At 51.4% G+C, this 15599-nt stretch overlaps 1 protein-coding gene across 4 annotated transcripts in view; it reads right to left on the reverse strand.

Moving 5' to 3' along the window:
- Window positions 1-8042: 8042 nt before the first annotated feature.
- The window catches only part of LUZP1 (leucine zipper protein 1), a 41368-nt gene continuing 33811 nt past the window's right edge, over window positions 8043-15599 (reverse strand). For all 4 annotated transcript variants that reach the window (XM_086765059.1, XM_086765058.1, XM_086765057.1 and 1 more), the window contains exons 3-4: window positions 12558-12722; window positions 8043-11310 (exon numbers count right to left, since the gene is read on the reverse strand). In XM_086765059.1, the coding sequence (XP_086621185.1) occupies window positions 11272-11310; window positions 12558-12722 (204 nt within the window). In that variant the 3' untranslated portion in view covers window positions 8043-11271. The remainder of the gene's footprint in view (window positions 11311-12557; window positions 12723-15599) is intronic.

Below are 15599 nucleotides of genomic sequence, written 5' to 3' on the forward strand. Positions count from 1 at the left end.
TTGATGGTGGTGATGGGCACGAGCAGAGGAATGGCATGCAAGGGGGAGACAAGAAGGCCCTGTGACTTGATACAGTCTGTTCGTTGCTTTCAGAGTCTTCATTGGAAGATGAAGACCATGATCTGTGGCCTGCTGCACCCTTCCCTCTCCATTATCTCGGAGGAGTCTGGACCTATTTTTCAGCCAGTCCCTGCTAGTAAGTCCTAGTAGGCATTAGAGAGTGAACAGCTCAGAGTACTTTCAGCTCTTCAGGGGTGTTTGGGGCTCAGCAAAGACAAAGAAGTGCTGCAGCTCCTGCTGTGCTGCAGCTCCTGCCCTGCATGGTCCAGTTTCTCGTGGTCAGTGGCATTGGTTGCACCATAAGCAGTGGGAAGCAGCGGATGGTGAAAGTGGAAGGTCAAAGACTGCTCCCTTTGTTCTGGTTGTGGAACAAATGTGGAATTGCTGGAGTGGAAGGGGGGAGCTTGGGGGAAAACACTGTCACAACAAGCTTGTGGACCTGGAAGAGGTGGCTTGAGCACGTAGTGATGAGTCCACTTAGTGTTGGAGTGCAGCTCTGCCAGGCTGCGTGGTGAAACTTCCACTGTTTGTCCAGGAGCAGGAGTGGTCTCACGGTCTTTACGGCACTACCAGTATGTGATATTCCTCGAGCAGGTACTTCCCCAGCAGTTAGCAGCTCTTGCCCCACTGCTTCTGTCATTCCAGGAGTGCCTTCTGCTGTGCCGCAGACGGTGGCTCCGAGTCCAGATTGTCGGTGTGTGTGTTCAGGAGCGATTGCTCTCTGCTCCCTGTGCCTCTCTGTTAGATGGGCCTTTGGTCTGACCCATAACGGCTGGTCCTGTGCTGCCTGTGCAGTCTTCCTACCACTGGGACATACTGAGGAGGAGGTGGCATTGTCACTAAATGGGTCACCAGGCCCTTTTCATCTCAGCATCCTCACGGTGTAGCCATTCTGCCCCTTGCTGCTCTTTGCTTCCCCTGACTTCTCTGTAGGGACTGCCCGATCTGTTTCAGCAGATTGTGGGTGATGTTTGTCACATCTTTGAGGCTGCTCAGCACAGTCACAAAACCTTGTGATCGTTGGGTTGCACCTTCGGAAGCGTACCTTTCCACCTCTTCTCAGGGACTTGCCACTTCTCACTCTACTCCGTGGGCTGGTGAATTGCGTTTCTGACAAAACTGATTGGTGCCCAGTCTGGAAAGAAAAATATTCTTCCCTAGTTGGACCTCCCTTTCTGTACTGACCGCAGTAACCTACCAAGGGGTTCGGAATCCCGAGTGAATGCACGCGTTTGCTAGTCAGACTGTGAATTTTGGATGGGGTGAATCTGCAGGGAGATCTGCATTGCTCAGTTCTCCAGATGCCTGTGTTTTTGTCGGGTGCTCAGATCTGCTTTGCAATAAACTACTGTTAGCTCAGGGTTGCTGTGTTTAGTCTCTGTGTGGAACTGAGAGTATTTGCTGTGCTCTTGCCTGTAGTGGAAATCAATTGCAAAGCATTGGTTCTTCCCGTTTTGTTATCTTGGTAATGGACTGGATCATAAACCTAGAGGAAAACTTCACTGGGGTGCTTCAGTTTCTTTTTTTATTAGAGAATCATAGAATCTTTAAGGTTGAAAGACACCTCTAAGATCATCAAGTCCAACCATCAACCCAACACCACCACACCTACTAAACCGCGTCCTGCAGTGCCACATCTACACGTTCTTTGAACACCTCCAGGGGTGGTGACCCCACCACTGCCCTGGGCAGCCTGTCCCAGTGCCTGGCCACTCTGTCAGTTCAGAAGTGTTCCCAATCTAAAGTTCCCCTGATACAACTTGAGGCCGTTTCCTCTCACCCTGTCACTGGTTACTTGGGAGAAGAGACCAACACCCCCCTCCCTACAACCTCCTTTCAGGCAGCTGTAGACAGCAATGAGGTGTCCCCTCAGCCTCCTCTCCTCCACACTAAACAACCCCAGTTCCCTTGGCTGTTCCTCACAGGACTTGTTCTCCAGACCCCTCACCAGCTTTGTTGCCCTTCTCTGGATGCGCTCCAGCACCTCAACGTCCTTCTTGTGCTGAGGGGCCCAACACTGCACACAGCATTCGAGGGGCGGCCTCACCAGTGCCGAGTACGGGGGCACGGTCACTGCCCTACACCTGCTGGCCACGCTGCTCCTGACACAAGCCAGGGTGCTGTTGGTCCTTTTGGCCACCTGGACATACGAATCTTTTCATCTGACTAGACCTCCTGCTGTATTTCTAAAAAAGTTCAGCTGAGGGCTCAGTGGTCAACAACGGGCTTGGAGTTGATCTTGCAGTCTGTAAGCCACGAAGTGAGGTGGCTGAACTTTATTTGTACACTGCATATTCATTTAAAAGGTGGCGATAATTCCATGAGTTACTTTTCCCAAAAATGTTTACCAAAAAAAAAGAATTAGATGCCATGGGCTGGTTTGTTTTCAAGTTTTCTGCTTTTAACAAGGTTGGTTTTTTTTTTTTGTAATTTCCAATGTATCTAATTTTGAAGGTGCAATTTTTATTTTTATTTTTTTTTTTTTAATTTGGAAGGAATATTGAAACTTACAGGAAATGCTTAAGCCAACATTCTTCCCCAAAGCACACAGATAGTACAGAACTATTGGCCTGCTTCCAGACCGTGTGCGCTGCATCAGCTGGATAAATACCCAGAAAACCCACAAGAAGTCACCTTCACAAGGTCAGTGGAGAGAGAACACATCCCATTAATTACCTGTGCATATCAGTCATGGAATTTGTGGTACCCAAAGAACAAATTTTCTTAAAATCAGTTTTTTCCAGCCTTGCTGGTTTGTCTCCTAAGAGCTGTTGCTTCTCTCCAGAGTCTGTTGGTTTGTGTCAGCAAAGTTCCTGCAGGGCTTGTGGAGTCTGTCCATGACTTCCAGGTGCTCACAGGTATCAGGTAAACGTGGTATTTATAAATTTTCTGGAAAACATCAGTCACAGAGGATGAGAAATACAATAAAATACCCAATGCAAATATTCACATCAGAAATGCCACTCAGGCTTTACAGTCCTGCGCTTCTGCGTGTGCAGCGTCGCCTCGTTCTTGCGTATGCACACAGATATGGGGCAGAGTGGCTGACCAAACCCTCTCACACCTGGTTCTTCCCCATTTCCAGCCAACCAAAGACTGTGGTGATGTGGTACTGGGAGCCTTTGTCCTGTCCCAAGTATGCAGAGGCATTACCCGCGGTGTGCCAGAGCAGTGAGAGCAGTGCTGGGCCCCAGTCTGGGCCAGTAAGGGTGGATGTCAAATATGTTCACTGACAGCGGGCACTGGGGCTTCCTGTGGAGAAGGAAGCAGCTTGTGCTCCCAGGGTGAGTTTTGAAGAAGATAAGGGAAGTCCTGGCTGCTGAGTAAGGCAGAGTCGTGCTGGAGGGATCCGGCTGGCCCCAGGGAGGCAGTTTGGCTGTGGCGGTCCCGTTAGGGGCTGGAGGGAAATGTTTGCCTTTGTGGTGTAGGGAGGTGGTGGGGTCAGGGTGGTCTGGGAACAGGAGCCACATCTTGGCCCTGAAGTCCTAGGAGAGGCTGGGAAGTGAGCCAGCGTTCACTGATTTCCTCCTGTCCCAGCTGCATTCTTGCTTGTGCCATGACTGCTTTGGCAGGAGGATGCTCTGTGCCCTGCTCCCCACCTTGCTTTACCTGAGAAGGACTTCTGCAGCTTGACAAGCTGAGGAGAATGAATAGAGAGCTTCCCCTTCCTGTGGTGTCTAGGCCACCAAGTGATACAAAACGTGACTGCTTTATCTGGTGGTGTTTTGAAGGAAAATAGCTGTGACTGCTGTGCCTGACTTCGTGCCACCTGTGTGCTTGGACGGTGTGTGACAGAGATGATGTCTTTGGGGACTGAAGGGTCTATGTATCCTTAAACCTTGACTCCATAACCTGATGACAGCGCCACGGAATTCCAGTTCAAGTTGAATGCAGAGAACTTGAAAACAATTGTATGTGTCCATCCGGGCAATTGCCAAAAGCAAGGAAGTAAGTCTGATTTTCAGATGCCTGGATTAAAAAGCTTGTTAATGAAGGTGTTAACAAGGATAAGCAGGCCAGGAAGCTGATGGAAGGCGGGCTGCTGGTGGGAACAGCAGTAGCTGGTAACAGACAGGCAGCGTGACCTGTGCCAGTGAAAAGCCATGCGTGCTGATGGCATTCAGCGATGAGCGGGACTGGCTCCAGAGTCGGGCAGGCATTCCCCACCTGGCTACAAGGGCAGCGAGCGTTAGGACTGTTTTTCTGATTGGAAATGGCGGTAAGCAGATCCGTTTGCAAGGTCAGGAAACACAGTGAAGGGGAGCTGTCAGCTACCTCTGTAGCTTGGGCAAATACTGCTTTGGATGTGACGCCAGAGTTAAACGGAAGACACCGCTTGACCTCTGTGTGGCTGATCAGGAACCCATGGGAGGAGATGCAACGCTTGATCTGGGCATAGGCAACATCCATGATCTGGCTCAAAGTCTCACCAGTAAAAGTGATTTACAGCAGCAACCTTCTCACAGGCACAACACAAGCAGAAAGATTTGCAGCTGCAGTAATAAAAGCACACTTGTTTGTAGGCAACACAAGGACTACTTAAACCCTCCAAAGCAAGTAGGTGTGACTGATGGAAAAGAACAGAGTTAAAAAAAAAAAGGCTTCAGAAAAAGAGTGACATTTCATGGCCAAGCAGCAATGCGACGGTAGGTGGGCCATGAGGCCAGTACGCGTACCGTAACGTCCTCACAGAGAGCGGGGGGCCTGGCCTTGAATCGCAAACAACAGAGAGAACCACGCTGTGCTACGTGCTTAAGGTGCTGGCAGGGGAGAGCCGTAGAGCAGATGTGGAAGTGATGGACGGTAACACTGCACTTCCATGTTTACAGCTCGCCGCTGTCCTTAGCGAGCCCCACGCGGCAGCGTTTGGCTTGCAGCTACAGTAGTTGTTAAGAGAAGAACCACCTCTCTAACAGCGTTCCACAGCTGCCTGCGTGAACTGGCACAGAAAGGGCTCTCAGCCAAGCCAAAACTCAGTTTTCCTAGCTAAATATTTAACAGAGGGACTATTTGTAGAACTTTACCTCTACTTAATGAGTGCTACCCAGGGAGTAGCAGCTGAAGTGGCAGCGATGGATGTCAGTCAGTACTAATAACCCACTTAATGGAGCCTCTGGAAACACATCCAGGTTTGCAGTCAAACAGAACAGATCAGAGATAAGGAAAAGAGCTTTGTCTAATATAAACGGCCGTGCCCAGGGCCCCTTAGAAATCAACATACTTCTCTACAAATGACGTGGTTATAGTCACAGGGGCTGGTCCTGGATGTGCTAGGTGCCAATTGTACGTGCATATTGAAAAAAAGAAGCTCAGCATGAGCCGGCAATGTGCGCTTGCAGCCCAGAAAGCCACCCGCATCCTGGGCTGCACCCCCAGCAGCGTGGCAGCAGGTCGAGGGAGGGGATTCTGCCCCTCTGCTCTGCTCTGGGGAGACCCCACCTGCAGCGGGGAGCCCCCAACATCAGAAGGACGTGGAGCTGTTGGAGAGGGTCCAGAGGAGGCCACTCAGATGCTGAGAGGGCTGGAGCAGCTCTGCTGTGAGGCCAGGCTGAGAGAGCTGGGGCTGTTCAGCCTGGAGAAGAGGAGGCTCTGGGGAGACCTGAGAGCGGCTCCCAGTGCCCAAAGGGGGCTGATAAGAGAGATGGGGAGAGACTCTTCAGCAGGGCCTGGTGTGACAGGACGAGGGGTGATGGTTTTTAAACGGAGGTAGATTTAGATTAGATAGTAGGAAGAAATTTTTTACGCTGAGGGTGGTGTCACACTGTCCCAGGTTGCCCAGAGAGGTGGTGGATGCCCCATCCCTGGAAATGTTCCAGGCTGGGGCTGTGAGCAACCTGATCTGGTTGGAGATGTCCCTGCTCCTTGCAGGGGGGTTGGACTGGGTGGGCTTTAATGGTCCCTTCCCACCCAAACCATCCTGTGATTCTGTGAAAAAGTTAGGAACTGTGAAGGAGACCTTGCCGCTTGTACTGACTTCCGTACCCTCCAGCTTCTTCCAGGAGATGGCCAATGAATCTTGGTTCCATTACAATCCACACTGGCAGAGTGAAGGAATTCTCATGAAGTGGTGGCTCAGTTCATTCTCTGACACCCTTCCTCCAGCCCCCTCTGGATAACACCATGTCCAGTGGAGAGTGGCTGTGTTCACCTTGATTTGCTGTGTGTGCACAGCCCGCGCTTTAAACGCAGCCCCACAAAAAGCAAAGACCAAGGTAGCGAGGCTCAGCGCTCACGCGGTGCCGCAGGCTGGCGCTGCCGCAGCAATTCCCCCGGGAGCATCGGCACCTCTGAGTAACGGACACCGCACCGAGATTCAGCCGGAGCTGCAAGTACCACATCACAAACGTGTAAAAAGAGAAGTTTTTATTGGTTATATACTGTAGAGCTGACAGGGTTTGAGTCAGGAGAGACATGCAGATAAAGTGTGTGTTTACATTTGGCATGCAGACTAAGAGCACTGTGCAACTGGAAGGTGGTGAGCACCATCTGTATCCGCTGCATGGGCAGGCTGGGGAGGAAAGAGCTGGCTTCCCTCTGCTGAGCATGCTGAGAGCGGGAGAGTTTTGAGAGGGTGAAACAGTGCTGACAGCTCTATTGGACACAAAGTTTGTTTTAGGGAAATGGGCAATACTGTAACCCTGGAAAATCTGCTTAATTGGGATGAGTCTGTGATTATTAAAAGATTTCTTGCATTATTTGTCTTCTAACTAAGCTGCCCCAGCCCAAATATATGTCTGCAAATACAAAAAAATAGATTTATTCTCTTAAAAATACATTCCATGCAGCCTGGAGTGCTGCTTCCCCAAGGCAGGACCTGCACGGCACGCTGGGCAGCGCAGGAAGATGGTCCTTGTGTCCCCGGGTCACTGACCATCAGCGGCATCTACAAACAATGGCTTCGTGTTTCATCCTGTGGAGCAGCCCGCTGGAGGCGGCCGTGGAGCGGTGCTCTGACTGCTCCAGTGATGTGCAAGCGTGGGAGAGATGAGGTCTACTATCTCAGCTTACGCCAACATTACAGCTTGGAGCTGCAGCTAGGGCATTGCTCATGTCAAGGGGCACCTGAAGCACCGAGGTGCCTCACCCTTCCCTCTGCTTCCTGCCATTTTCCTTTCCCGGAGGTACAGTCTGCAGGAGGACTGCGGGCCTCCCGTCATCTGCGTCCCCTGAGCTGCAGTTTGGCAACGCAGGGCACCGGTGCTTGCGCTGCGGGACTGTCGCCGCTCTGCGTGCTGCAGTGGTGGCTCTGAACACCCAGGAAGCCGCTCCGTGAAGCAGCGCGTTGCCGGCCCCTCAGGCTGCTGCCAGGCACTCTGGGGAAAGCTGCTGGCTCGCCAAAAGGGACCAGCATCTCCATTTCCTTGGCAGAAGCGAGCACTGAAACACTTCCTCTGTACAGCAAATACATTTACAACTTTGGAATTACCCGAGCGCTTGATGCATGGCCGCGTGGCGTCACCAAGCCCACTGAAAAGCCTGTTCTATTTATATGCTAAAATTACAAATACTTCCTCAGTGATGGCAATATTTACACATATACTCTATTTTACAGCTGTTCACAAAAAGTGTGCAATTTGAGTAAAACACATTGTGTTTCCTGAAATCATTGCTGTGAGTTTAATAATATAATCAGCTCCTATTGCACTCAGGATTAGAGGGCGTGGCCCCTTTCAATTTTAAGGAGGGTTTTCTTTCTCAGATTTAATATCGCAGTTGCGGTCAAAACAACCCAGTGTACAGTTACTGAGTGAGATCTGTGTTCATCTGGTGGGACTGAGTCTAGAGCAAGAGGTCAAGGCATGTGCTGTGAAACACTGAACAAATGACCGGGAGCTGGCGAGAGGAGAGACATCACCCGTGAGAAGCACCTGAGAGCAGACAGCGCCAGAAGAGCCGTGTTGCGGGGTCAGAAGCTGGGGTGCCTGCTGTGTGCTTTGAGCCACACGAGCGGCAGGGTGAAGCCCTCTGGTTGCCTGCGGCTGACAGAAGGAGAAAGCTAACAGCTATCGCTGCTGGTGGGTTCTCCCTCGCTCTTCAGAGATGAGGTTGCTTTACTGAGATGAGCTGTGGGGTTGAAAAGCCGACGGGTAAGCCAGAGTTTTGTGGGTAAGCCTGTGTTAACCCAGCACGTCGTGGCTGAGGGATGCAGAGCTTTCCCGGCCAGGACTGAAACCAATTCCCTTGGAAGGAGCTTTGGAAGCACCATGCGAAGCTGGATCCGTGCGAGGAATGTGAGGAGGAGAGGGCCGGTGGATGTCCACAGGCACCCAAGTGTCCCGTGGGATGTGGACTGCTGTCCCGCGGCAGGACGGGGCTCATCGCTGGCAGGAAAGCCATACAGCCGCTGCTTAAAGCGCTCCTCATCCTCTTCAGCACGTCCATGCTGTCCAACTGCTCATCAAACTAACCTGCGAGTCCTGGGCAGCAGTGCCGGAGGGGAGGGTGGGGGGCCTCTGAAATACGCTGCTTCCCCGTGGGACTGAGCTGCAATGCCAAGCAGATCATCAGCAGCGGTTCTTCCACGGTGACTGTAACACGGGATACAGTATATGGCTGGAGAGCTGCTTAGTAGCAGATTTGGGAATGTAAACAGAGGTAAATAATTATTGCGCTATCTGAAGAGGCAGGTACACGCCAAGACACCTCCAAGACGTGAACTTGGGCAGCAGGTACTGCAGGAAGCATCTGGGCCCTCGCTGCAGAGCAGCTGTGCTGGCTCAGAGGGTGTTCTGCAGCAGTGTCTCCCATGCAATGGATGCGAGAAGACCTGAGGCAGCCAATTTTGTTTTGAAGGGAAATACTTTCTTTAACATGAAAATACGGAGCAAAGACTCAGAAGAAAGCGTCGCGAGGCTGGCAGAGGCTAGTGAGCAAGCCAGCCCGTGCAAGCCCTGCTGGGATGTGGCGCTTCTGGTCAGGCTGCAGTTCCGTCTATCGGGCGTGGAGAGCCTGCGGACCTGCACCCTGGGGCGGGGGCAGCCGATGCCATTCCAGCAATCCAGCTCAGGAATGTCTTTTTGTGTGTGGCGGTGGTGCTGATCCTGCCATGAGCAAACCTCTGAGCAAAGCTTAGGGTGGATACTGCAACTTCACAGGCTTGTTAAAAAAAAAAAAAAAAAAAAAAAAAAAGAAAAATCCCCTGTGGTTCCAGATTGCAAAATATGTACTAATTTTCAATATTGCCTGGTAAACACGTGGCAGGGGGAGGCATTTCAGAAATCCGAATTTAACTTCAGAATTTCAGTTTCTTTCACTTTTAGTTTGGATTTGGAGTTTAAAATTTTTTTCCCCATTACACTTGATGATATATCTACTAGTCTCTACTAGCACTGCTGTATCGTGATCTGGTAAGAGATAGCAGTTGATATAATTTATTTTAATATAATTTAATTTTAACATCATTATAGCTGCCCCTTAGTATTAGTTTAAAAGCATTATCTTTTTTCTTGTTATGCAACTTGACACGTATGTCACGAAATATAAAAGAATAAAATGAAGGGTTAAAAATATAAATTTGGGAACCCATCTAAAAATTGCAAAAGGAAACATTTTTTTTTTTTAAATAATTTTTCCCTTCCTCCAAACAATCTTTATTAACAAAAAAAAAATAAATCATATAATTGACACACTTTCCTTTTTATATAAATGTTTTTCATGGATGTTTTCCAACCAGCACTGTTTTTTTGATCTATTTGCCTCTCAGAATTGAGGCATATAACGCCAAGGGCCAGGGCAGAGCCACGGCGCGCAGCCGTGCCTGTACGGCCGGTCACACGCGCACAGGTCGCAGCTTGGCTGGAAGTGGAGATGTGGGAATGAGCGTGGGGTGCAACGCTCCTGCAGCTCCTCCAGACCAGGTAAGGGACCTTTTCCCTTCTGCAGCATCGTCCTTGTCGCTCCGCAGAGAGCGGCATCTGTTTCCAACAGGCAGAAGAAAGCGCTGGGGAAGGCCAGCGGTCTTGGTGTAGAGGACAGGAAAAGCGTGGGCCAGCCCTGCAGCTGGCTGGCGGGGCGTAAATGAGGGGCTGGCAGAGCTCCGGCCGTCAGCCAGATGCCGTCACCTTGCTCTGGGCAGATGCTGCTCCAGCACCTCAGCACCTCTTGCTATCACAGGGGCAGCGATGCCACCTGCGCTCGGTGGCCCGCGGGCACTGGCAGGGTGACGTACCTCGGTATTTGAAGCAGGCTCTGGCCGTAGCTGGGCCCCAGATGTGCAGATCAGGTGGTCCTGAAGAGGGGCGCAGACCGAGGCTGCCTACGTAGCCACACTGGAGCTCAGCTTAGAGTCCAATCCTGCTGTCTCCACCCTGGTTTTGGAAGGAACAAGGACATTCTGCTTGTCTGCAAGGAAAAGTACTTGTTTCTTTTTCCCTTAGAGCTCAACTGCTGAGGACGAGCAGCAGAGCTGTTGTCTTGGAGAGCACAATAGACACAAAGCTTCAGGTAAAAAAGCACCTCAGTCCAAGTCAGGAGGAAGCTTCACTGCTGCATGAACTGCCGTTAGTTTGGCTCAGAGGATGACGTCTTGGTGCAAGATCTCAGCTGGTGATAAGTAGGTCATGCAAAGCTTGCTGCAGAGATTGACAGCAATAGGGAAGAAACTGCTTCTGAACATTTTTGGCTCTTCTTCCCTCTTAATGTGTAAAGCATCCAGTGTGGAATGGCTTCCTCCTGCTTAGACACAGAGGGTGCTGGGCACAGAGGTACTGAGGTGACCACAACCCAAGCCAACAACAGTACGGCTTGGGCAAACTCTCCCTAGGAACTGAAAGCCTTCAGTTGTGGAGCCGTGGAGGACAGCTGTCATGGGCTGGCGGACTGCAGTCACAGGGATACTTCTGGGATCTTGTCTAAATGCAAGTGATTAACAAGAAGTTCTCTCTTGTCCAGGGAGTACCATCGGTCAGAGTGGCTACGCAGTCAGGGTTTCCAGATGGAGACAGAGCTGTCATCCTATGGAGGAGATTAAGATTGCAGGTACAGGGATGAGAAGTGGGAGTCCCCTGAGCAAAGTCAACTGCCTCTTCAGCAACGAAGAAAAAGAATTCACTGGTAAAGCTCCTGTACCTTGCAAATCGCATTAGAAAACTGGTTTCAGGCTAGCTGAAGGCTCTGGAGAGGTTACAAAGAGGTGTGAAGCCCGTGAGCTTGGTACTGTCTTGTCTCTTGCTCCACTGTGCAGCGTCTTCATTGAGTGGAAGGGAATACAACTCATCTCCGAGATGTCGAGTGGCAGGCACGGGAAGGACCCTGTAAGAGACAACCCCAGAGCATCACAGACTGGCCAGGACCTGCAACTGCCTCTGGTAGCATTTTTGAGATGGGGAAGAGTATTGTGACGGCCTTTGTGCAGCCATCCCAAAGCCCGTCGGGATCCCAGCCCGATGGCGGGGCAGCAGAGGGCAGTGGCAGGATCAGTTTGGAAGATAAAAGCTCTGTCAGCGTATCTCATATCTTGTCAGATACAAGCTCTGGCCAGATGAATGTCACCGTGGGTGACACCTCTCCGAGACCACACCAAGAGCATCGCTGCGCAGTCCCCTTCCTCAGCCACCAACAGGGACGGTGTCAGTTCACTGCTCTCTGCTGCCAACAGTACCTGTCCCGAAATGTCACTCTGCAACGCTCAGCTGGGATTTAATCCCTCTGGGCTCTCAATTTTGTGCAGCTTCACCGAGGTATGACTACGGAGGGCTCTCAGCTGCCTCGCCGCCATCCTGCTGCTCTCACGTCAAGACTCAACACCTCAAACCTGTCGTCAGTGTATCTTACTGGCCATGCACAGGAATTGCTAAGGTATTTCCTGCCGTGCATGAGCTGTAAACGGAAAGATGCACTTTGCTCTGGGCAGCGGCGCAGGCAAAGCGGGAATGCCAGGAGAAAAAGGCTTTTGTACAGACAGAAGAACGGCTGCGTACCTAGGAATTAACGGCTGCCTGGACCCCTGCCTCATCTGAAGGGAGCCCCCTGTGAAGAGGCTGGAATACAGGGGTTTGCATATTTCAGGCAGTAAGTCATGGTCACTAACGTGTGTCATTTTCTACTTCTTTGTGTGTCCAGAAAGAGGTGTTTTAGGAAGCAGAGCAGCAGGCAAGCACCCTAGTAGTACAGCAGCTGGCTGGAGTCAGGGGCTCTGATTTTGACTCTCTTTCTCTTTTCTCCATCCCCGATTGTCCAGTGTGTGCCAGAGGATCACTAGATGCAATGCTTCTTACGCTCTGGAGAATGTTTTTAGCCATAAAGCCAAATGAAACAAGTTTAGAACAGAAAAAGAAGGCAGGACTTTTTTGCCAGTACAGACAATCAGTAGAATAATTTCCCGAGGCAATACCGTAGACACTGCACCTCTGGGCAGTGCCAGTTTAAGAGGAGATTTATCCTAAAAAGGTTTACACTGAGTTGGACAAGTTCTCTCAGTTCTGTTCTAGAAGGCCAGTTCAGCTATCGGCTTCTTGCCTTGTAACTCTCTTTGCGGGACGGTCCCTCACCTCACATACCTGCTCCTCCGCCTGGAGACCCAGCGGTGCGTGGGGCGTGGAATCGGGGTCCTGCAGCTCCGGCTTAGTGGCTGGCCTTTTCCCTGGCATGTCCACCTGTGAGAGGTACTCAGAGGAGCCATACTGTTTTCTTCTGGAGCTGGGCACCACATCTTTGCTTTCATCCTGTGCAAAGGAAAATAAAGATGGTTGGGACGTGGGGACTCTGAAGGGGTCTGGAATAGTGCTGGACTTTCAGTCCTGGGTTTGCAGTGCAAGGTGCTGGCTTCAGTCCCTTCCGCAAGGGCCACCACGCCAGCTCTGGCATGTCCTCACTTACATCCTATTTCATAAAGATTTTTTTTTTAAAAAAAAAAAAAACATCCAGTAATTTTAACCCAAGTTACGGGTACGGAGTCTTGAGCTGAGTGACCCGTGCACAAATCTGTGCTCAGCCTGCGTGGCCCACCGGGCCCAGAGCGCTTGTATCCACGAGGGACTATCGGCAGCAGAAAATCCCAGTTTAGTCACTGAAGCAGTTTCTTAAAAATATTAACTCTGAGTTTTTAGCCACCATGGACTGGGGGTGGCCCACAACCTGAAGCTCCCGTTTTCTTGGCAGTGAGGATGTGATGTGGCAGTGCCCTACACTGCTTCCCGGCTATAGGGCACTTTTAAACTCACCGATGTTTTCCTGAATGCTGGCAGAGACATTTTTGGAATCACACCCCGACGGCTGGGGCACCCATGTCTTCTACCGAGGCTGCACCCTGCTGTGAGTCGCAGGGGTGAGGAGTCTCTGTCACCCTGCTCACTTTGGGGATGGCGTTGTGTTTGCTGCAGTGCTCAGCCCTGTGAAGCGGCTGGGGGCACTGGTGGAAGACATTTGGTCCCTGCCCTGTGGCAAAGGGAAAGCAGGGAAGGGAGAGGCAGCAGCCCCTGTGCCTGGCAGAAAAGCGTCTCTGAGAGGGACACCAGGCTTTGGTCGGCACTCAAAAAGAAGCTGTGACATCTGGTGTGTCTGGATGGGCAAACGTCTGCGCTGAGCTGGCCCCGCTGTGGATGACATCCAGCAAACACCGGACCTGACCTCCCCCTTGTGATCCAAGCCCTACAACAGAAGCAAGACGTGAACAGGCACAACACAGGGACGGGAGGTCCCACAGGGACCTTCAACCAACCATGGGGCAGAGATAACCATGGTGGACCAGGCTGCTCATAAAAGTGAGCTGATAATGTTAATTTAATTAACGGCTGTCATCCTGATGGACCTGGACAGCTTAGCAAGGGATGGGCACCTCTGTATTTCTGACACGGTAGTTGTCTTTAGAGATGAGGCCACAGGGTGAGCACAGAGGTGCTCCATCCCAGCGCCAACCTCGTCTCTGCTGTCAGGCAGCATGAATTTATGACGATCAACCCAGATATACTGCTCTCAAAGAGTTTCACAGCTAAAGAGCTGAGCCAGGGCCGTCAGGCTGGCCACCCTCTACGTGTCGGTGATGCAGACCAGTACCTTCTGGTGCCACACCAGAGCCAGGGGATGCAGAGCTCAGCATGCTCCGAGGCAGGCCAGGAAGCGACAGCATCCCAAAGAACCATCTGCGGGTCACCGACAAGCGCCTGGGAAGGTGCTCTGAACAGCCCGTGACCCCCAGGATCCGCACAAAACACAACACACCCCTTGGACAAAGTTACTGGGGTCCGAGGAAAGATGAAAACACAGCGATTTGGCGTGGCTGGCTGCTTAAGTAGAAGCTCATGTGGAGTCAGCAAGGGTGAAACGGCGATGGGTGCACTTTCTGTTAGTCCCTAAGCAGAGGAGAGAAGGGCTGAGAGGCAGCACATCCCTGGGTACTGTCAGGAGACTTTTTCACGAGACCTGCCCGCCATAAGAAGGTACGCACAGCTTCACTTAAAGAAAAGCCTACCTTTAGGTTTTTTTACCTAATTTATGCAGCACACAGCCCAGCTCCACTGTTATTAACGGCACAGCGACGAGAAAAACAAATGAAGCGCATTCATCTCGCCTTGCTGCCTGCTTGCTGCCTGCCAGTGCCTTTGGACTAATTCAGGTACTGCAAATTTTCAGCAGTCAGACATCACACCAGAAAATACCTACTTAATTCTCTGAAACACGAAGCCCAGCACAATGACTGCTTGAGGTCTTGCATCTCGGGTCTTTTATGGGAGCCCAAGAAAGGCTGCGAGCAGTAGAGGGAGCTGGTCCTCAGGCTGCAGCATCCATCCATCAACACCCGCTGCTTTCTGGGTCTCCCAAAGCAGCGCTCCAAAGAGCTGCTGCTCCTGTAGCACAGGTATTGCTAAGAGCGGTTGATATCACCCGTAGCTTCATGAGGGGCATTTGCCTACATCAGCGGTACAAAGGCCGGAATTACCTTGTGCCTTGGCATCTCCTTGCAAGAATTATTTTGCCCAGGTTGCCCAGAGAGGCAGTGGATGCCCCATCCCTGGAAACATTCCAGGCCAGGTTGGCCGGGGCTCTGAGCAACCTGATCTGGTTGGAGATGTCCCTGCTCCTTGCAGGGGGGTTGGACTGGGTGGGCTTTGAAGGTCCCTTCCCACCCAAACCGTTCTGTGATCCTGTGATCTCCAGGTGCTCAGTTTGGGTCTGTCCTGAGGGACAGGGCTAAGAGGCAGGGGCTGAGCCTCCAGCTAGCTTTGGCCTCCTGCTCTGCTGCAGCAAACGGTCAGACATCATGAGTATTTCGTGGAGGAGAGGAAGACGTATTTGGCTAAACCAGCACAGACCCTGTGTCTCCCAAAGAGGATTCTTAAGGCCATCTCAGACTTTGGATAGTGGAGCTGGGAGGAGGTGACAGTGATGCCTTCACAGGAAAGCCGACCGTGCAAAGTTAGCACGGATCAGTGCCAAGCCTTCTGCCAGAGAAATAGCTACAGCTTTAACTGAAACACGAACCCCAGCAGAAACAGACTGCTCGTGATGTGGCATGTGTGGTCAGGCTGAAGAGACCCTTCAAAGGCAGACACCACAGTGCTTTTCGTTGCTGCCTGCAATAATCTGAGCTGCCCAAATACAGG

This window comes from Chlamydotis macqueenii, chromosome 22 (genome assembly GCF_036417535.1).
Source record: "Chlamydotis macqueenii isolate bChlMac1 chromosome 22, bChlMac1.mat, whole genome shotgun sequence".
Taxonomy (NCBI): domain Eukaryota; kingdom Metazoa; phylum Chordata; class Aves; order Otidiformes; family Otididae; genus Chlamydotis; species Chlamydotis macqueenii.